Below are 19,263 nucleotides of genomic sequence, written 5' to 3'. Positions count from 1 at the left end.
TTCGCACAGAGAGCCCACATGACCCACTCTACATCCTGGTGCAGTTTGGAAAAATATGGAAATGGATGATGGGACTTGAAGTCACTTCACTCACTTCCTGAGACCACTGAGACCCTCGCCAATGACGGATCAAGACCAAACTTGGCACACAGAGTCCCCATGACCCACTCTACATCCTGGTGCACGTTTGAGGAGGACAGACCATGGATGATGGGACTTGAAGTACCTCCACTCCCTTCCCAAGACTGCTGCAACCCTCATCTAATGTCCGAACAAAACCAAACTTGGCACACAGAGCGCCCATGACCCACTCTACATGCTACTGCGGTTTGGAGTAGGGCATACCATGGATGCTGGAACTTGAAGTACCTCTACTCGCTTTCCAAGACTGCTGCGACCCTCAACAATGACTGAACAACACCAAACTTGGCACATAGACCTCTCATGACCCACTTTATGCCATGGTGTGGTTTGACTGTGGATCGAGCATGGATTATGGGACTTGCAGTATCTTTGCTCAATTCCTGAGACCACTGCAACCATCATCCAATTTCCGATAAGGACCAAACTTGGCACACCGGGTCTCCATGATGCACTCTACATCCTGGTGCGGTTTGGAGGATGATGCACCATGGACGATGGGACTTGCAGTTCCTTCACTCACTTAGTGAAACTACTGAGACCCTCATCCAATGACTGATGAAGACCAAACTTGGCACACAGAACCCCCATGGCCAACTCAACATTCTGGTGAGGTTTGGGGGAGAACAGACTATGAATTATGGGATTTCAAGGACCTCCACTCACTTCCCAAGACTGCTGCAAACCTCATCTAATGACCAATCAAGACCAAACTTGGCACACAGAGCCCCCATGAGAGACTCAACATCCTGGTGCTGTTTGGAGGAGGACGGACAATGGATGATGGGACTTGCAGTACCTTCACTTACTTCCTGAAACCAGTGACATTCATCCAAATACCAATAAAGACCAAACTTGGCACAGAGAGCCCCCATGGCCAACTCAACATTCTGGTGATGTTTGAGGGAGACTATGGATGATGGGACTTGCAGTACCTTAACTCACTTTCTGAGACTGCTGTGACCCTCATCCAATGACTGATCAAGACCAAACTTCTCCATCCTGGTGCAGTTTGGAGGACGATGGGACTCACAGTACCTTCACTAACTTCCTGAGACCACTGCGAGCCATATAAATAACTGATAAACACCAGACTTGATATACAATTCCTTTCTCTCATAACCCGGGCAGCGCCGGGTCCCCAAGCTAGTATATAATAAAAGTTAAAGTTAGTATGCGGCGGACAGAAGTGTGGCAATGTATGTGCCAGCTTTCTGATTGGCTGCCACTGTGGTGCTATTTGCATATGGTCTCTGATTGGCCAGCGGGTCCCCAAGCTAGTATATAATAAAAGTCAAATTTTGTATGCGGAGGACGGGACGTTTATGTGGCAGCGTTCTGATTAGCTGCCACTGTGGTTCAATTTGCATATGGTCTCTGATTGGCCAGCCTGAAAACCAATATCCTCAAGTGGCTGAGAGGGGAAAAGAAATGTGCATATGGTTTCTGATTGGCCAGCCTCAACAGGAGCCCGTGGTGGTGAAGAGGGTTAATGAGAGAAGCGGGGACATGAGAGAAGGAAATTTGCATACGGCTGCCACTGTGGTGCTATTTGCATATTGTTTCTGATTGGCCAGCCTCAATTTCAATATTCCAAGATGACAAAGAGAGGAAAGGAAAAGGCCAGAGACTGTGTCAGAAAATTACCAATACAGACCAAACTTGGCACACAGAGTCCGCAAGACCCACTCTACATCCTACTGCAGTTTGGAGGAGGATGTACCATGGATGATGGGACTTGCAGTACCATCACTCACTTTCAGAGACCGCTTTGACCTTCATCCAATGTTTCATCTAGACCAAACTTGGCACATAGACCTCTAATGATCCACTTTATGCCCTGGTGTGGTTTGGCTGGGGAGGGACCATGGGTTATGGGACTTGCAGTACCTTCGCTCAGTTCCTGACACCACTGCAACCCTCATCCAATTACAGAAAAAGACAAACTTGGCACACTGAGTGTCCATGATGCACTCTACATCCTGCTGCGGTTTGGAGGAGGATGCACCATGGACGATGGGACTTGCAATACCTGCACTCCCTTCCTGAGACTATTAGAACTGCCAACAATGATGAATAAGGATCACAATTCAAAAAGGGAGCCCGCATGACCCACTCTACATCCTGCTGTGGTTTGGAGATGGATTATGGGACATGCAGTATCTTCACTCACTTCCTGAGACCATTGAGACTCTCGCCAATGACTGATCAATGGATGTTAAAAGTGTATGATGTCATGAATATGGACCTATTGACAGAAAGATTAACAGCTAATAGTGACAAGAGGAAAAACACAGACTGGAGTAACTTTATAGACTATATAGAGAAGAAGAATTTAGACCTAAAGAAGCTGTAACACACCTCGATTTTTGTTATGCTAAACAAAAAATGATGTTGTATAATAGAAGTAACACCTCTCTGTTCTAAAAAAAAAAAAAAAGATCAAACTTGGCACACAGTAGACCCATGACCCACTCTACATCCTGATACACTTTTGAGGAGGATAGACCGTGGAAGATAGGACTTCAAGTATCTCCATTCCCTTCCCAAAACTGCTGCAACCCTCATCTAATGACCAATCAAGATAAAACTTGGCACACAGAGCCCCCATGACCCACCCTACATGCCGGTGCTGTTCTGAGGAGGACGGACAATGGATGATGGGACTTGCAGTACCTTCATTCACTTCCTGAAACCACAGTGATACTCATCCAAATACCAATAAAGACCAAACATGGCACAGAGAGCCCCCTTGGCCAACTCAACATTCTGGTGATGTTTGAGGGAGAACCTTAACTGCAGTATCTTAACTCACTTTCTGAGACCACTGCAACCCTCATCCAATGACTGATCAAGACCAAACTTGGCACACAGAGCCCCCATGAGCCACTCTACATCCTGGAGCAGTTTGGAGGAGGATGGACCACAGATGATGGGACTTGCAGTACCTTCACTAACTTTCTCAGACCACTGTGGGCCATATAAATAACTGATAAAGACCAGCCTTGATACACAATTCCTTTCTCAAATAACCCGGGCAGCGCCGGGTCCCCAAGCTAGTAAGAAAATAAATAACAAACCAATAATTAGCTAACCAATAACAAATTAACACCTTGGGCATTGGGTGCCCCAGAGGCCGCTATACCAGAGACAGTGAGCAAGGAAAACTTTCATTGTGTTGTCGAAGGTTTTCATGGCTGAAATCACTGGGTTTCTGTGAGTTTTCCAGGCTGTATGACCATGTTCCAGAAGATTTCTCTCCTGGCATTTCGCCCACATCTATGGCAGGCATCCTCACATACCTCACAACCTCTGAGGATGCCTCAGGAATTTTCTCAGGAATCTTCAATGACCGGCAGTTTCAAGAGCAATCAGTTACCTTCAAATTATAGGTATGGACTTTTTTGTGAGGAAATCTGGTTAGCATCTGGGTGGAGATAGACCCAGTCAATACATCGTTACAATTTCATGAAAGCAATATCATGGACATTGATTCTGTGGGGTTCACTGCTCAAACACAAAGGCAATCTGGCATCCTCCAAGCTGATAGAACGTTAGGATATGTTAAAGCTAAAGACACTTAAAGCAGCTTGAGTGCGATATCACAGTGCCCCTTATCTATTCCCTTGTATAAATTCTTCATGATCACAGCAGTGATGCAGGACTTTTGGGTCCATGCCATCAGGACCCCTCCTCCCCAAATTCTAAGCCCCAATACTACTCTCCCCTTCTTTCACTCCTGCCTTACGTTTGGTGGCTAGCTGGCCGCCGGGTAACGTTACACACACGGTATTTCCTCTTCATCTGCCCACAGTGTGTCACTTCCACTTTCAAACCTAATGAGGGGAAAGAGAGAAAGTGGCTTAACACTGAACTACACGAAAGAAGCACATGCACTCATGAAGGTTATGCAGATTGCCATCAGAATTTCCTACAAAAAACGCGATTAGGATTATATGAGAACAACATCTGAAGTTCACAGTGTAGTGGTCAGCGTAAGAAAATGATTATAAAAATGTATTGAAAATGAATATAGGAAAACTTACCTTCTAATGTTGAACGAGGCAAAGGGAAATTCAATAGAGAAGTGAAGTGTTCAAAAGATGAAAGTAAATGATTGACTGAACGGGCTTCATGGAGTCAAGGAAGTTAAATATTAACTGGGACATGACATTTGGGAAACAATAGTAAGTGATATGTTTGTCGTCAAAGGGAATTTTCTTGGCAGCTAGACAAGAACACCTGCGTAAGTAATTGATCTAAGATCGGAACACCTAAAAGGTAAGATAGCGCCATCTTGCGCTGCGTTGATGTAAATAAGCAGGCAAGATCAGATGCATTTTCTAAAGGAATCAATTCTAGTGAATTACGAGTATGGGAATAATTAAGATTTGAAACAATTAGAAGTACGTCAATATAACACGTCATCTTGGTGTACGTAAAGGCCTCTGTTAATGATTACAACTGTGTAAATGTCAAGACAGTTCTACGCATGTCTAGACCAGTGGACTTCTGCTATAAATATTGTACTTCCAGTACGCTTCAGATCTTGTTTCTGAGCGTCCTATCAACTTGATAGTAAATTTGCCTGGAATCAAAATTGCTGTCTCCGTCTCTTCCCTGCTTGATTGTGCTCTAAATGATCTCGGGTAAAGTATGTGCCGCAACAAATGGGGGCTCGTTCCGGGACCTGAGCCAACAAGGAGAGGAACAGAGATGAAGCCTCTTGAGGGCTTGATTGCCTCCACTCAGCAGGTCAGGTAAGACGATGATCAGAAGGGGCGATACGGGTACCCACTGAGAGAAACGACCCGGCTGATCCTCGCCTTCCCTGCCTCCAGACTGGGGTACATTGAGAATTAACAGCTTTTATTCCATGGCACAGGTAAGGGGAAAGGCCTTAAAGGGAAAAGGTACATGGGAAGTACCTGGGGAATATTTCACTGTAAGATTACTGCAGAAATCAAGTGGAAACCCTCCGAGTGATTGTTTTCGCTACAGAAATCACACTCACACGTTGGAGGAATACCCTTTCAGGGGGAAAGTGATAAGTCTGTTTTGTGTTTTGTGGTTGTCTTGGCTGATGTTGTTTGTGTCCATATGCTTTACCCCTTCTTGCTGCTTTGCAACCCTATGCACACATTTGTGTATCAATGCCTGTTTTTGTTGTGAATGTGTATAATGAAAAGTATGGTTTCAGGCTTCTGGGAAAAAGCCAAGATGGAAAAGGAAAAGAAAAATGAAAAATGAGAAAAATGAGGGGGGGGGGGGAAGGAAACATTATGTGTAATGTGGTGAAATGGTGCCTGTCTTTTGGGACAAGGAGAAAATGTTCGTTTACATTTTCTGGACAACTTGAATGTATGTGGATGGCTAGCCAAAAAAGGAATGTGTGGAAACTGTTTGTGTTGGGAAAAAATAATCTTTACAGGTTTCAAATAAAAAGGAAAAAGAGGATAAATTCAGGAAAAACCTGGAAAAATACACATGACGATGGGAAATGCCAAGTTTATATGTTTTCATGTGGGTAAGCAAAACCAAGAAGAAAGTTAAAGGTATGTTAAAGTTAAAGGAAAGTTAAAAGTCAGAATAAGAGAATAGGGTCAATCACAGGAGAAAAACTAATATGTGTAATTGCCTAGGACAGGGTAGAATTGAAATGAGAATATAGAGAAAGTGATACAGTGGTGATGGAATGACAGGAAGAGAAATGTTTAGCATTTGCTTAATAATAGAAACCTGAAATGTTGAGATGTGAATGAATAGATTCCCTTTTTGAAAGTTTAGATAAATGTGTGGCAATGTTGCAGTTTAGAATAAGTGAATGCATGTATGAAAACAGATTTGGATGCATCAAGACTGTTATGTGAGGTTAATTATGTTTAATTATTATATGTTTAAACATTTGATGGGTTAAAAAGAGAAATTAATTATTATGTGTTGAGAATATTCAAGAATGGCCACTTGAATGCTCTCACCAAGGGAAAGGAAAAATTGGAAACTTTTTGAAAAAGAAAAATTGGAAACTAGTTTTGAAACTGTACCATACAGGAGAAAAGTGGTGACAATTTGAGATACATTTAAATTTAGAAGATTTTGTGGGAAGAGCAGTGACAAATTGAATGTTATGAAGATATTTGCTAATATATTTTATTAATTGACATGTACACCCCCTCTTAAAAGTCCAAAAATGTCGGCAACTGAATTGATAGGTGAATGAAGATAGAAGAGGGTAATCTGATGTGGAAGTGAAGGGGAATTAAGCATTAAGAAGTACAAATTTTGGAAATGTTAATGATTCTACATTGGCCTGTTATAGTACCCCCTGTTGTGTCAGAAGACCCAGAGTGGCTGGAAAATTTTTGGAACTGTGATCCCTGTGATTAAAAAAAAGTGGAAAGGGTCTACTGCTTGATGAATTTCCTACTGCTACGAGGAAGTGCCAAACTGCGGATGAATTAAGCCTGCTTAAAAAGGAGACCATACAGTGACGGGCTCTGACTTACAATTTAGGAGTTGATCAACTGTATAAAGAACTAATTACATCGTACATCAATAAGAAGATATTTCAAGGACTTAAAATATAAGAGGATAAAAGTTGCTCTGAATAAGAGAGAAAGCCAACATCTGAAAGCTGTAAGAAGAAAGAAGAAAGAAGTTTGGACTTTCAGGGTTAGGAGTGTGTTATTGTGGGACTCCTTATTATCTCGGGGTTGGTGTGGTTGTGTTACAATTATAGGCATGTTTTTGGGGAAAAGCGTATTCACGTAGGCATGTGGTATATTTATTACCTGATTAAGTTGAGTGTACTCATCCCAAAGGTAGTACAGGGGGGATGGGAACAAAACATATTCCATCAGATGATTCAGGATATAGCAAAGGAGACAGAAGTTACTGAGTGTTGGATTTGTAGTCATGGGCCTACTTCCCAGCGTGAGGGATGGCCTCTAATGGTGGGAACATTATTAAGTCAAAAAGGATGGAGCACCTTACAACCTCAAAATTATGAGATGATTGAAATCTTACTTGATCCAGAACAAGTTATAGTGACACATAAAGGGATCTCACCGGAGGCCCCAGCATGTATCACTTGGGAAAGAGATGAGAGGTGGACAAGATCAGGAAAACCCTCTCCATACTCACCAAATAGAACTTGGTCATTATCCCAATTGCAATCTCCTTCTCCAGGTATTTAAAACAGAGGCTTCCGAGGACATTAGCCTCTTAGCCCGTTTAGAACATTCTAAAAGGGTAAAAAGATTTGATGGTGTTGTTTTACTGGAACTGGGTACCCACATTAAACAGGCCCAAGCAAAAGCTGCCAGCGAAAGCCATGACCAACCAAGGACCCCCAGCAGGGAGGTACCGCAGGGTCAAGGGGAACCCCCCTTTAAGAGACCACCAAATGAAAGATCACAGCAGAGTCGAGGGGAACCAAATCCTGCCAGAGTGGTAAAGGAGGTGGAAACCCGTCAGGCTGTGCTAAAATCTCTGGTAACAAAGGGAAGGTTACCCCCCCCCCCCCCCCCGGGCTGTATCGGATTTGCGGGCAGTGGGCAGGAAAGATTTTGCCACCTTTTTGGGTTGGAACATGCACGATAGGTACCCTAATGCTAGCAGATGTGACAATATATAGAACAACCATCCTAAATGACTTGGAAAAGAGAACAACGTTTAGAAAGAGCTTATGATGAAGAGGTTGGATATGATCCAGACAGAACTTATTTAAATGAAGGAGAAAGGTTGGGAGCCATCTTGTTCCCTGCTATGGGCTTAGCTTCGAATATAAGACAGATTTGGAAAACTCTCAGCTCAAGTTGGAAGGTTGGGGAAAAAACTGTGGCTGGAATAAGGGCTTTGCAGCTATAATGATAAGACCTCGTTATGAAGTTACAAAGGGGGGTGAAAGGGAACCATTTAATTGGACCCCCAAATGTGCCCAAACATTTGCATAGTTAAAAGCAAGCTTTGATGCAAGCATCGGCTTTGGGCTTGTTTGAATTGAAGATGCCATTCATACTTTATGTTGGTGAACGAGATGGAATAGCAGGAGGGGTGCATACCCAGCTATTAGGAACATGGCCGAGACCAGTAGCTTACTTGTCTAAGCAAATTGACTATGTAGCAAAAGGATGGCCAACTTGTCTATGTGCTGTAGCTGCTACGGCCCTGCTGACTCAAGAAACTGATAAATTGACTTTAGGACAAGAGTTGATAGTTAGAACCCCTCATTCAGTAACGGCTATCATGGACTATAGAGGATATCATTGGTTCACAAATAGCCGTATGCAAAAAAACCAGATTTTATTATGTGAAAACTCTTAAATCAAGTTACAGATTTGCAGTACATTAAATCCTGCTTCACTCCTGCCTGTTGAAGGGGAAATGCTTCAACATGATTGTTTAGAAACTATGGATGAAATATATTCCAGTAGGCCTGATATAAAAGATTAACCATGGCCTGAGGTGGATGCCACTCTTTTTTACAGATGGAAGCAGTTTAGTTGAAAAAGGGAAAAAGATATGCTGGATATGCAATAATAACTGCAACTACTGTGTGGGAAGCAGAACCACTTCCTCTAAATACCTCAGCTCAAAAGGCAGAACCGATAGCACTAATTAGAGCTCTGGAGTTATCAGAAGGAAAAGTAGTCAACATGTATACAGATTCTTAATATGCGTTCACTACCTTATATGCATATGGAGCATTATATAAAGAAAAGGGACTACTAAATTCTGCTGGGAGATAAATATAACATAGTGAGACTATTCTGAGATTGTTAGATGCTGTCTGGGTTCCTGCATTAGTAGCAGTAATGCATTGCAAAGGACATTAATGTGAAGAGGAACGTGTGACCTATGGAAACTGGTATGTTGACACCACAGCAAAGGCTGCGACCCGAAAGGGACGAGGAAAGAGCTGGTCATGACTCCTTTGCAGGTAAGAGACTGGATACATTATACTAGAATAAAGAAGGCATCACCTGAATGGACTGCGACTCTTGATCCAAAAGAATCCCCTTGAGACTTCGTATCATCAAACCAACAGTGCCATGAGACTCAGAAAGAGGACTACGGCTCTGGTTTTGACCACATACCTGAAAGCTGGTTAAATACATCAGACAGAAGATTGAGGAGCACTGTGAAAATGCCAACGTGTATGGAACATTCTTCAATAACTGTGATAAATGATTGTGTAAAATGTTATTTTTTCTAAGAATGTAATTGCGTGAGTTTGCGAGGCTACTGTAGAACATTCGCTCACAAAAAGGGGGGAATGTAGTGGTCAGCGGAAGAAAATGATTATAAAAATGTATTGAAAATGAATATAGGAAAACTTACCTTCTAATGCTGAACGAGGCAAAGGGAAATTCAATAGAGAAGTGAAGTGTTCAAAAGATGAAAGTAAATGATTGACTGAACGGGCTTCATGGAGTCAAGGAAGTTAAATATTAACTGGGACATGACATTTGGGAAACAATAGTAAGTGATATGTTTGTCGTCAAAGGGAATTTTCTTGGCAGTTAGACAAGAACACCTGCGTAAGTAATTGATCTAAGATCGGAACACCTAAAAGGTAAGATAGCGCCATCTTGCGCTGCGTTGATGTAAATAAGCAGGCAAGATCAGATGCATTTTCTAAAGGAATCAATTCTAGTGAATTACGAGTATGGGAATAATTAAGATTTGAAACAATTAGAAGTACGTCAATATAACACGTCATCTTGGTGTACGTAAAGGCTTCTGTTAATGATTACAACTGTGTAAATGTCAAGACAGTTCTACGCATGTCTAGACCAGTGGACTTCTGCTATAAATATTGTAACCTGACTGACTTCCAGTACGCTTCAGATCTTGTTTCTGAGCGTCCTATCAACTTGATAGTAAATTTGCCTGGAATCAAAATTGCTGTCTCCGTCTCTTCCCTGCTTGATTGTGCTCTAAATGATCTCGGGTAAAGTATGTGCCGCAACAACAGGTTGTCTAATATACACTACCTTTCTGTCTCTTTCACATATAAGGTCTTTCTTTTCCTCTTTCTCTCATCCTCCTGTACTTCTTTATTCCAATCAGTTTAAAGAGGCTTAGACTGAAGATGGGTTTTTGATCACGACTAAGGAGCCTCTGGTGGCGTAGTGAGTTAAACCACTGAGCTGCTGAACTTGCTGACTGGAAGGTTGGCAGTTCAGATCCATGGAGCAGGGTGAGCTTCCGCTGTTAGGCCCAGCTCCTGCCAACCTAGCAGTTCAAAAACATGCAAATGTGAGATCTATAGGTACCGCTCCGGCGGGAAGGTAACGGTGCTCCACGCAGTCATGCCGGCCAGATGACCTTGGAGGTGTCTATGGACAATGCCAATTCTTCGGCTTAGAAATGGAGATGAGCACCACTTCCCAGAGTCGGACATGACTGGACTTAATGTCAGGGAAAAACCTTTACCTACCTAACTGCAGCATATAAATTGATAAGAAAAGGAACATCTGTTTAAGTTTTAAAGAGAATAAATAACAATGAATGAATAAATAACACGCTCCAACTTTCTTTTGGAAGTGGGGGATTCACTCTTTGTGGGATTTATGAGCTAGTAGTATGTTATTAAATGTACAAGTGTGACTATATAATATTTCTTAAAGGGAGTAGATTTGCAGTTAGAACTAAAAAAAACAGCAGACAGAAAGTGAGAGGTCTGTAAACTAGTCTTTATTTTGTTAGTTTGTTTTAGTATATATGTCAACTACCATATATACTCAAAGATAAGCCAGATTTTTCAGACATTTTTATGGGCCTCAAAGGCCTCCCTTGGCTTATAAATAGGGTCAAGCCGACCAGCGGAGTCTGGGGGCCATTACTTGCAATATATGATGTATTTCTCTCTCATTTTCCCCTCCCTAAACAGTGTTTTTTTTCTTTTCTGCTTCTGCTCTGCTTCTCCTCCCAGGCTGGAATGTTTTGAAAAGGAAAAAGAGGGGGAGAGAAGCCCTTGCAAGTAAGGAATGTCCATTAGACTTATTAAAGCATGTTCCCCCGAAATATTTATTAATCTCTCCCACAGATATATAGGCATTTCCCCCTGAAAGCCTTTGCAATCCCTATGTACTTATATATCTATATGTATACATTGTTTTATATGTGATTTTCCCCTCACATGTTTGTAAGTTTCTACAAATCCTATATAGATATTGATAAATATATAGAGGTACCTATATATCTGTATATCTCTGTGTGTGCATGTATATGTGTACATATATAAATAATTTTATATATGAAAAGAGGATAAATAAATGTTTCAGGGGGAAATTCATATGTGAAATTAGTATATATAATGCACAATGGAAGACCTTCTTGCAGCAACACCAGAGGCACTCCAAGTGGCCAGATACTGGTCAAAGGACATTTAATCAACTACCAAGTTTGCAAAATTTGTGTTTTTTTATGTGTTTGTTTGTTTTGTTCTGTTAGAAATGTAATACAATGGTCTGGTTGCTGATGACACGATAAATAAAAATAAATAAGTATATATAATTATAGATCTTTATCTAGCTCTGCACTGTTTATATAGGCATTGAATGTTTCCCTGTTACTATGTTGGAAGTCTGTCTGAGTTGCCATGGGGAGATAGGGCATGATACCAATGAAGTTTATTATTATTATTATTATTATTATTATTATTATTAAGTTATGGTTGATTTAATATTGTTTTTTTGACCCTCCTTTCCCACTTGAAGCACTAGTTTACTGTTTTTCTTTGAAATACGGTAAATATTCAAAAACATTTAACCTCCTGAAGTCTCAATTAATATAATTTTATTAGTATCTATTTTTATTTTGAAATTTACCAGCAGCTGCTGTATTTCCTCCCTCAGCTTATGCTCAAGTCAATAAATTTTCCTAGTTTTTTGTGGTAAAATTATACACCTTAGCTTATTTTCAGGTAGGCTTATACTCACGTATATACAGTATGTATATGTATTTATGTGTTCTACTTTTTGTGTTTATACGTTCTTTGTGTTGTCATGTGCAGGTCTTTTTTTGTACTGGTAGATTACAATGTAATGTGTTCTCTCACTTTCTTACAAATCTATCTATCTATAGATATCCAGTTATCTTTTTACTGGCTTAGAAAAAAAGCTAGCATTGCTATCAGTTCCCAGGTATAGTTTGCTTGACAAGATTTGGTCCAAGGGAGGTTGCCATTGCTTTCTTCTAGGCTCCAAGTTTGTAACTTTTCCAGGCTCTCCAGTAAGGATTAGCAGCTCCTTATTTTTCCTTCTGTCTTATTTATTATTTATTTATTTACAGTATTTATATTCTGCCCTTCTCATCCTGCAGGGAACTCAGGGTGGATTACAATGTACATATACATGGCAAACATTCAATGCCATACACAACATATATAGACAGACACAGAGGCAATTTAACATTTCCAGCTTTTTTCTTGAGGGTATTGTGGCCACCAGGGGAGCTGTCCTTTCACCGACCATTTGTGACACTGATGAAGTACTTCCTCATTCTTTGCATACTTCCTGGAGATTTTTATGGCCTCGTAAATTAGTTAAATTAGCTTCCCCGCATAAGTGGTACCTAAATTTCTTACTTGACAGATGCAACTGTCTTTCAGGCTGCAAAGGTCGACAGCAAGATACACAAAATTGTTCGGAAGCTCACTCCGACCCGGGCTAGCTTCGAGCTCATGACCTTTCGGTCAGTAGTGATCATAATGCAGCTGATTCTCAGCCAGCTGTACCACAGTCCGGGTCTTACCTTTGATCTCCTTAGTGAAGCGAACTCTCTGAGAGTCAGTCAGGGGCTTTGGCTGTTCATCAATGTTCCGGATATCGAGGACTTCACACATGAACTCTATGACAGGCTGGGCCTTATAAAAGGCTGTTGCTGACACTGTAAGAGCAGATACAGAGTTCAAGTCAGTCAGTATGACTTGATGATGTCAAAATTTCCTACCTTTCTCTAGATAACTTACTTACTTAGGCAATCCCTCATTGGACGATTAGGATAGTCTTCCATGATCAGTATTCTTGTGGATCCATAGATGGCTGTGGAGCCCTATTCTTGATCTGCATCTTCTCCCGCAGTGAGGGCATTGGTTTCCAGGTGGAAGGCAGTGCCGGTCAGGGCTGGCTTGATGCACCTTCCTCCTGGCACATTTCTCTCTTTTGCCCTCCATTTGTGCCTCTTCAAACTCCACAGCACTGCTGGTCACAGCTGACCTCCAGCTGGAGCGCTCAAGGGCCAGGGCTTCCCAGTTTTCAGCATCTATGCCAGAGGTTTTTAAGATTGGCTTTGAGCCCATCTTTAAATCTCTTTTCCTGTCCACCAACATTCCGTTTTCCGTTCTTGAGTTTGGAGTAGAGCAACTGCTTTGGGAGATGGTGGTCGGGCATCTGGACAACGTGGCCGGTTCAGTGGAGTTGATGGCGGAGGACCATCGCTTCAATGCTGGTGGTCTTTGCTTCTTCCAGCACGCTAATGTTTGTCCGCTTGTCTACCCAAGGGATTTGCAGGATTTTCTGGAGGCAGCGCAGGGAACAAAATCAACCTTGCTTAACTTATTGCTTGCTTAACTTATTGATTTGCTATGTTTTCTACTGTTGTGTTTGTTTTACTGTATTGTGTTTTGAGGCTTCGGCCTGTGTAAGCCGCATCGAGTCCTCCGGGAGATGCTAGCGGGGTACAAATAAAGTTAATAAATAAATAATAAATAATAACCTCTGTACATGGCATTCATTGACCTTGCAAAGGCATTTGACACAGTGAATCGCAGCACCCTCTGGACCATCCTCCAAAAAATCGGGTGCCCTAAAAAAATTGTGAACATCCTGCGGCTCCTCCATGATGACAACAGTCTTGGAAAGCAATGGCTCCCAAAGTGACCCATTTAAGGTGGAATCAGGCGTCAAACAGGGATGTGTTATTGCCCCAACTTTATTCTTCATCTTCATCGCTATGATACTTCACCTTGTCGATGGGAAGCTTCCCACCGGAGTGGAAATCATTTATCGGACAGATGGCAAGCTGTTTAACCTCAGCAGACTGAAAGCCAAAACCAAGGTTACAACAACATCTGTTATAGAACTCCAGTATGCTGATGACAACATCATCAGTGTGCATTCAGAAGAAGATCTACAAGCCACTCTAAATACCTTCGAAGAAGCATACGAGAAGCTCGGCCTGTCATTGAACATTGAGAAAACCAAACTGCTGTTCCAGCAGTCACCAGCCAACCCCTCTCCAATGCCAGAGATACAGCTTAATGGTGTAACATTAGAAAATGTTGACGACTTCCACTACCTTGGCAGCCACCTCTCCACAAAAGTCTACATTGACACTGAAATACAACACCGCCTGAGCTCTGTGAGTGCAGCATTTTCCCAAATGAAGCAGAGAGTGTTTGAGGACCGGGACATCCGTAGGGATACCAAGGTGCTTGTCTATAAAGCTATTGTCCTCCCAACCCTGCTATATGCCTGCAAAACATGGACTGTCTACAGGCGTCACGTGCAACTCCTGGAATGATTCCATCTAGATAACAGCACTCCAGAGTTAACACAGTACATAGGACACAAATCCTTTCTGTTTACGACCAAATGGAACCCAAATCCTATAACCCAGGATCCTAAATTTCGGATCTTTTTGTCAGCTACACCTTTTGACAGGGGATCATAGAATCATGGAATTGGAAGAAACCTCGTGGGCCATCCAGTCCAACCCCCTGCCAAGATGGCCATCCTTCTTCTGTTTAAAAGTCTCCAAATGATACCTCAAATATGTCTAGTGATACAGCAATACCTTTATGTGCCTTAAACTGATCTAGACCACTGATTCATCTAGCCTTGTATTATCAACTATGTGGTAGCTACTTTTCTACATCACCATATCCCTTAGAAGTGTCCCATCCAAGTATTAAATAGGTCCAACCTTCATTAGCTTCCAAAATCACACAAGGATATATGCGTTGAGAATTATGTGGCAAAACATGAGACTAGCCCAACCCAGTTGTAAAAAAACCATTTAAAGTAAAGGAGAGGGGGATAGATTGACAACTCCAGATATGATGGGAATGAAGTACTATTTAATTGTCTTTTAACCTTTATTGTGCTTTTTAAACTTGATTAAAGTGTGGGATTGTTGGCCACCTTGATTCCCCACAGGGAGAAAGGTGGGGTATAACTAAAGCTTATTATTATTTCTATTATTATTATTATTATTATGAAAACCAGGAAATGAAATTATGTGGTGCACCAGAGGCTGAAGTGCAACTTTAAGCATTCTTCATCGCTGTTAAGGTTAGAAAGAGATGCCACAGTTGCAGCCTATCCATTTCTGGAGGTCTATACCCTTCTGGATGTCTATTGCCCTTCTTAATTTTTAACTATTTCCTGGCAGATTCCTAAAAGACAGTGGAAAGAGTGGTGATGCTGTGAAGGAGTGAATCACATTTCCAAGAACTGGAAGAGGTGTCTATTCTAAATGGGGTGTGACTCTTGTGAAGGAGCAGATATAATGGATATCTGCTCCTGAAATGGATATTTCTTGATTCAGCTTTAACTCTGGTAGCAAAAATAGTACGAGTAACTCGGGAGTGCCTTTTCCTGGCTATGGCTGATCTTGGATAGGGATAACTTGACCACAGCAATTCATGAACTTACAACTGCTTGTTTATATTACTGTTATGCACTCCACATGGGTCTGTCCTTCAAATAATTGGATAGCTGCTGTTTGTACCAAATATGGTACATACATTCATGTACTGACTGGTTTGATTGCAGTGTCTACACTGCAGAATTAATGTAGTTTGACATCACTTTAACTGCCATGGCTCAGTCCAGTGGAATAATGAAATCTGTACTTTGGTGAAGCATCAGCACTCTTTGGCATAGACTAAAAAGCAAAAGATTGGCAGAGATTCAAAAGATGGATTAGATATTTAAAAGGGACTAAAATTATTGCCTGTACTTTCCTAAGGAAAGTTACACAGTAACTTCACGCACTAGCCTTTTACACACAGCAGCCTTCATACTTGAGCTTTATACACTAGGCCCGCAACCTGGGTCTTCTCTCACCGAGCCTTCTGACACCAGGCCTTCTCATACTGAGGCCTACCTCACACTGAAGCCTTTCTCCCATTGAGGCAAACTAACATTGAGCCCTTTCCTCACAAAGACCTCTCATAGACTGAGGGATACCTCAGATTGGCACCTCTCATATATTGAGGCCTACTAACACACTGAGGCCCTTCTTCCACAGAGACCTCTCACAGACTGCTAACACTGAGGGCTCCCTCAGACTAAGCTACTAAGTTACAGGCACACTTGCTTATATTGAACTACAGCTTTTGCTGAATCATTGCATCCATTTAACCCTTTCAGTGCTTGACTCACATTTTTGCAATTAAGAATACCTAGTCAATTTTTTATTTTTCTGACAATAATAAATGTCAAACTGCATTAATTCTACAGTGTACATGCACTCCAGGTTATAACCTCAGCAATCCATTTAACAGTTACAAACTCCTGAGTTTGTTTCCAGCCCAGTTTATTTTATTAAAATAAAAACAAAGAGGTGGGTGTATGTGAAGCATTAGGTTACCATCAATATTGAGCATCATCTTCCACATAGCAGGCCTGACAGACTGGTGAAAGCCAAACCAGACCTCCCGACCTCCTCCCAGTGGATGATAGTATCCTTCCGGAGGCGAGAAGAAAGAACGGCCCACTGGGGTGTACCTGAGGAGGACAAAGACAATTTAGAAGCATTACTCCAAGTGACACCCATAAAGGAGAACAAATGTCTGACATGTAAAAATCTAGATTAAGACACAAAGCACACTAGAGTTTCCCTGAACCGCAGATCTCCTCCTATCAATTTCATTTCTGGTATGAGAGGTCCGATTCACTCTTATCTGCATATAGTTTAAAACACATATACGGTATAGCTTTCATTATATTTGGAGTTTATATAGAGAACTTTCACTTCTTCTACCTTCAGGAAAATGAAATTTTGTTAAGAACAGTTATTGACAGACAACTTGCCCTCCCTATTATTACAACTTTCAAAACTTCTTTAGAGGAAGCTAAGTAAACAGATCTCAAGTCCATCAGATATGGCCCAGAGCTATATTCTGGATATTTCTTTTAGGACCACTCAGTTCAATCAATCAATCACCACAATACTCAACTGAGAAATACTCTCACCTCATGGATGCTAGGTGCCTCATGGCAATGTCAAGGGCCTGGACAGATTCCAGAGGAACGGGGATCTGTCCACTCACCAAGGCCTCATGAAGCATTCTCCAACTCACGATGGCCATCCACTTGATAGAAACCTTGAATATCCTGTCTTTGCCTTCACCTGGAATTGTCACCTCAAAGTCAACCTACAGCAGTGAAGAGAAAGAAGAACAGAGAGCTGCTAGATGAGTTGGGTTCAACTATTTATATGTATAAAGTCAGCTCTCCAGATTTGGTTACTAACTTTTGAGGATCTTATTATTGACTGATTTGATAAATATGGTCTCTCTAAGAATCCCTAAGTCCCCCACCATCAAAATTTGGCCACAGAGTTGTGCTGGAGTATCTAGAGATTCCTAGCAAGAATACCCATCATATTGAATGACCTAGACATTCATAGGAAGAGCACTTATTTAGACATTTGTAGATCCTCCAGCATGATTCCATGGTGAACATTAATCACAAGTTGATCCGTGTAATACTGGAATACCTAGTACAGCGTTTCTCAACCTTGGGAGGTTGTGAGGAGGTATCAGAGGGATCAACAAAGGCCGTCAGAAAACATGGAATTTTCTGTTGGTCATGGAGATTCTATGTGGAAAGTTTAGCCCACTTCTATCATTGGTGGAGTTCAGAATGCTCTTTGATTGTAGGTAAATCATAAATCCCAACAGTTACAACTCCCAAATGTCAAGGTCTATTTTCCCCAAACTCCACCAGTGTTCACATTTGGGCATATTGAGGATTCATGCCAGGTTTCATCCAGATCCATCATTGTTTTGAGTCCACGGTGTTCTCAGGTTGTAGGTGAACCACAACTCCAAAACTCAAGGTCAATACCCACCAAAGCATTCCAGTACTTTCTGTTGGTCATGGGAGTTCTGTGTGCCAAGTTTTGCTCGATTCCGATTTATGCTCTCTGATTGTAGGTGAACTATAAATCCCAGCATCTGCAACTCCCAAATGACAAAATCAAAACACCAGTATTCAAATTTGGGAGTATCAGGTCTTTGTACCAAATTTGGTCCAATGAATGAAAATACATCCTGTATATCAGATATTAACACGACGATTCATAACAGTAACAAAATTACAGGTATGAAGTAGCAATGAAAATAATGTTATGGTTGGTGGTCACCACAACATAAGGAACTGTATTAATGGGTCACGGCATTAGGAAGGTTGAGAAACACTGACCTAGAGATTCCTAGAAGGACATTCTTTCAGTAAAAAAAACAAAAAACCAGCGTTTTAAAATGTTTGCAGTTTTCCCACTTTTACAGGAGTTCTGTACCCCAAACCCCATCAAGTTGGGCCTACTATATTATCCATTCAGAATTGTATAGCCCTTACCACAAAACATTTTACCAAAAGCTTGGGTAAATTGGGTAGAATTCATTTGTCAACATGTATGGAAACCACAATAGCTCAGTGATGCTTTTCAGGCTCAAGATATATCAACACAAACACAGATATGCGGACATTCATCTGCTATTATAATGTTCATAATGTTCCTGGAACAGCTCAGAGACCACTGACACAGAAGATCCAGTTTCAAGAAAGGAAATCACTGCCATGTAACAGAGGACTAAAAAGATGCATTCACATAACTCCTCCTTTGAAAATAGTTCTAGCCTTAGACAAAAAATAAATACAGAAACTATCCACCCACCCAAAGGACCACTGCCCTCTTACCCTCTCATTCCCAATCGGCAGGGCAGTGACAGTGTAGATGTTCTTCTTGCCATCATATACTGGCTTCCGGTCTCCAAAGATCTGAGGTTTGAAGTGTTGGACCATATATTCCACAACCTCCCTGGAAAAATAAAGAATTTGGGTAAGGGGACTGAGAACAGAATCTAGAAAAATAGGTAGA

The 19,263-nt window shown here is 41.4% G+C and overlaps 1 protein-coding gene across 6 annotated transcripts in view; it reads right to left on the bottom strand.

The window, feature by feature from the left end:
- LOC137095714 (protein argonaute-1-like) overlaps nucleotides 1–19,263 on the bottom strand; it is a 247,671-nt gene that overhangs the window by 135,594 nt on the left and 92,814 nt on the right. For 5 of the 6 annotated variants that reach the window (XM_067462517.1, XM_067462512.1, XM_067462513.1 and 2 more), the window contains 5 exons: nucleotides 19,083–19,203; nucleotides 17,352–17,533; nucleotides 16,747–16,883; nucleotides 12,904–13,038; nucleotides 3,890–3,977 (listed from right to left, as the gene is read on the bottom strand). In XM_067462517.1, the coding sequence (XP_067318618.1) occupies nucleotides 3,890–3,977; nucleotides 12,904–13,038; nucleotides 16,747–16,883; nucleotides 17,352–17,533; nucleotides 19,083–19,187 (647 nt within the window). In that variant the 5' untranslated portion in view covers nucleotides 19,188–19,203. Of the gene's footprint in view, nucleotides 1–3,889; nucleotides 3,978–12,903; nucleotides 13,039–16,746; nucleotides 16,884–17,351; nucleotides 17,534–19,059; nucleotides 19,204–19,263 lie in introns of those variants that run through there. The other variant, XM_067462515.1, reaches the window with a different exon arrangement.

This window comes from Anolis sagrei, chromosome Y, assembly GCF_037176765.1.
Source record: "Anolis sagrei isolate rAnoSag1 chromosome Y, rAnoSag1.mat, whole genome shotgun sequence".
Taxonomy (NCBI): Eukaryota; Metazoa; Chordata; class Lepidosauria; order Squamata; family Dactyloidae; genus Anolis; species Anolis sagrei.
Note: the sequence above shows the minus strand (reverse complement) of the source record. Positions and strands in the feature narration are given on the sequence as shown.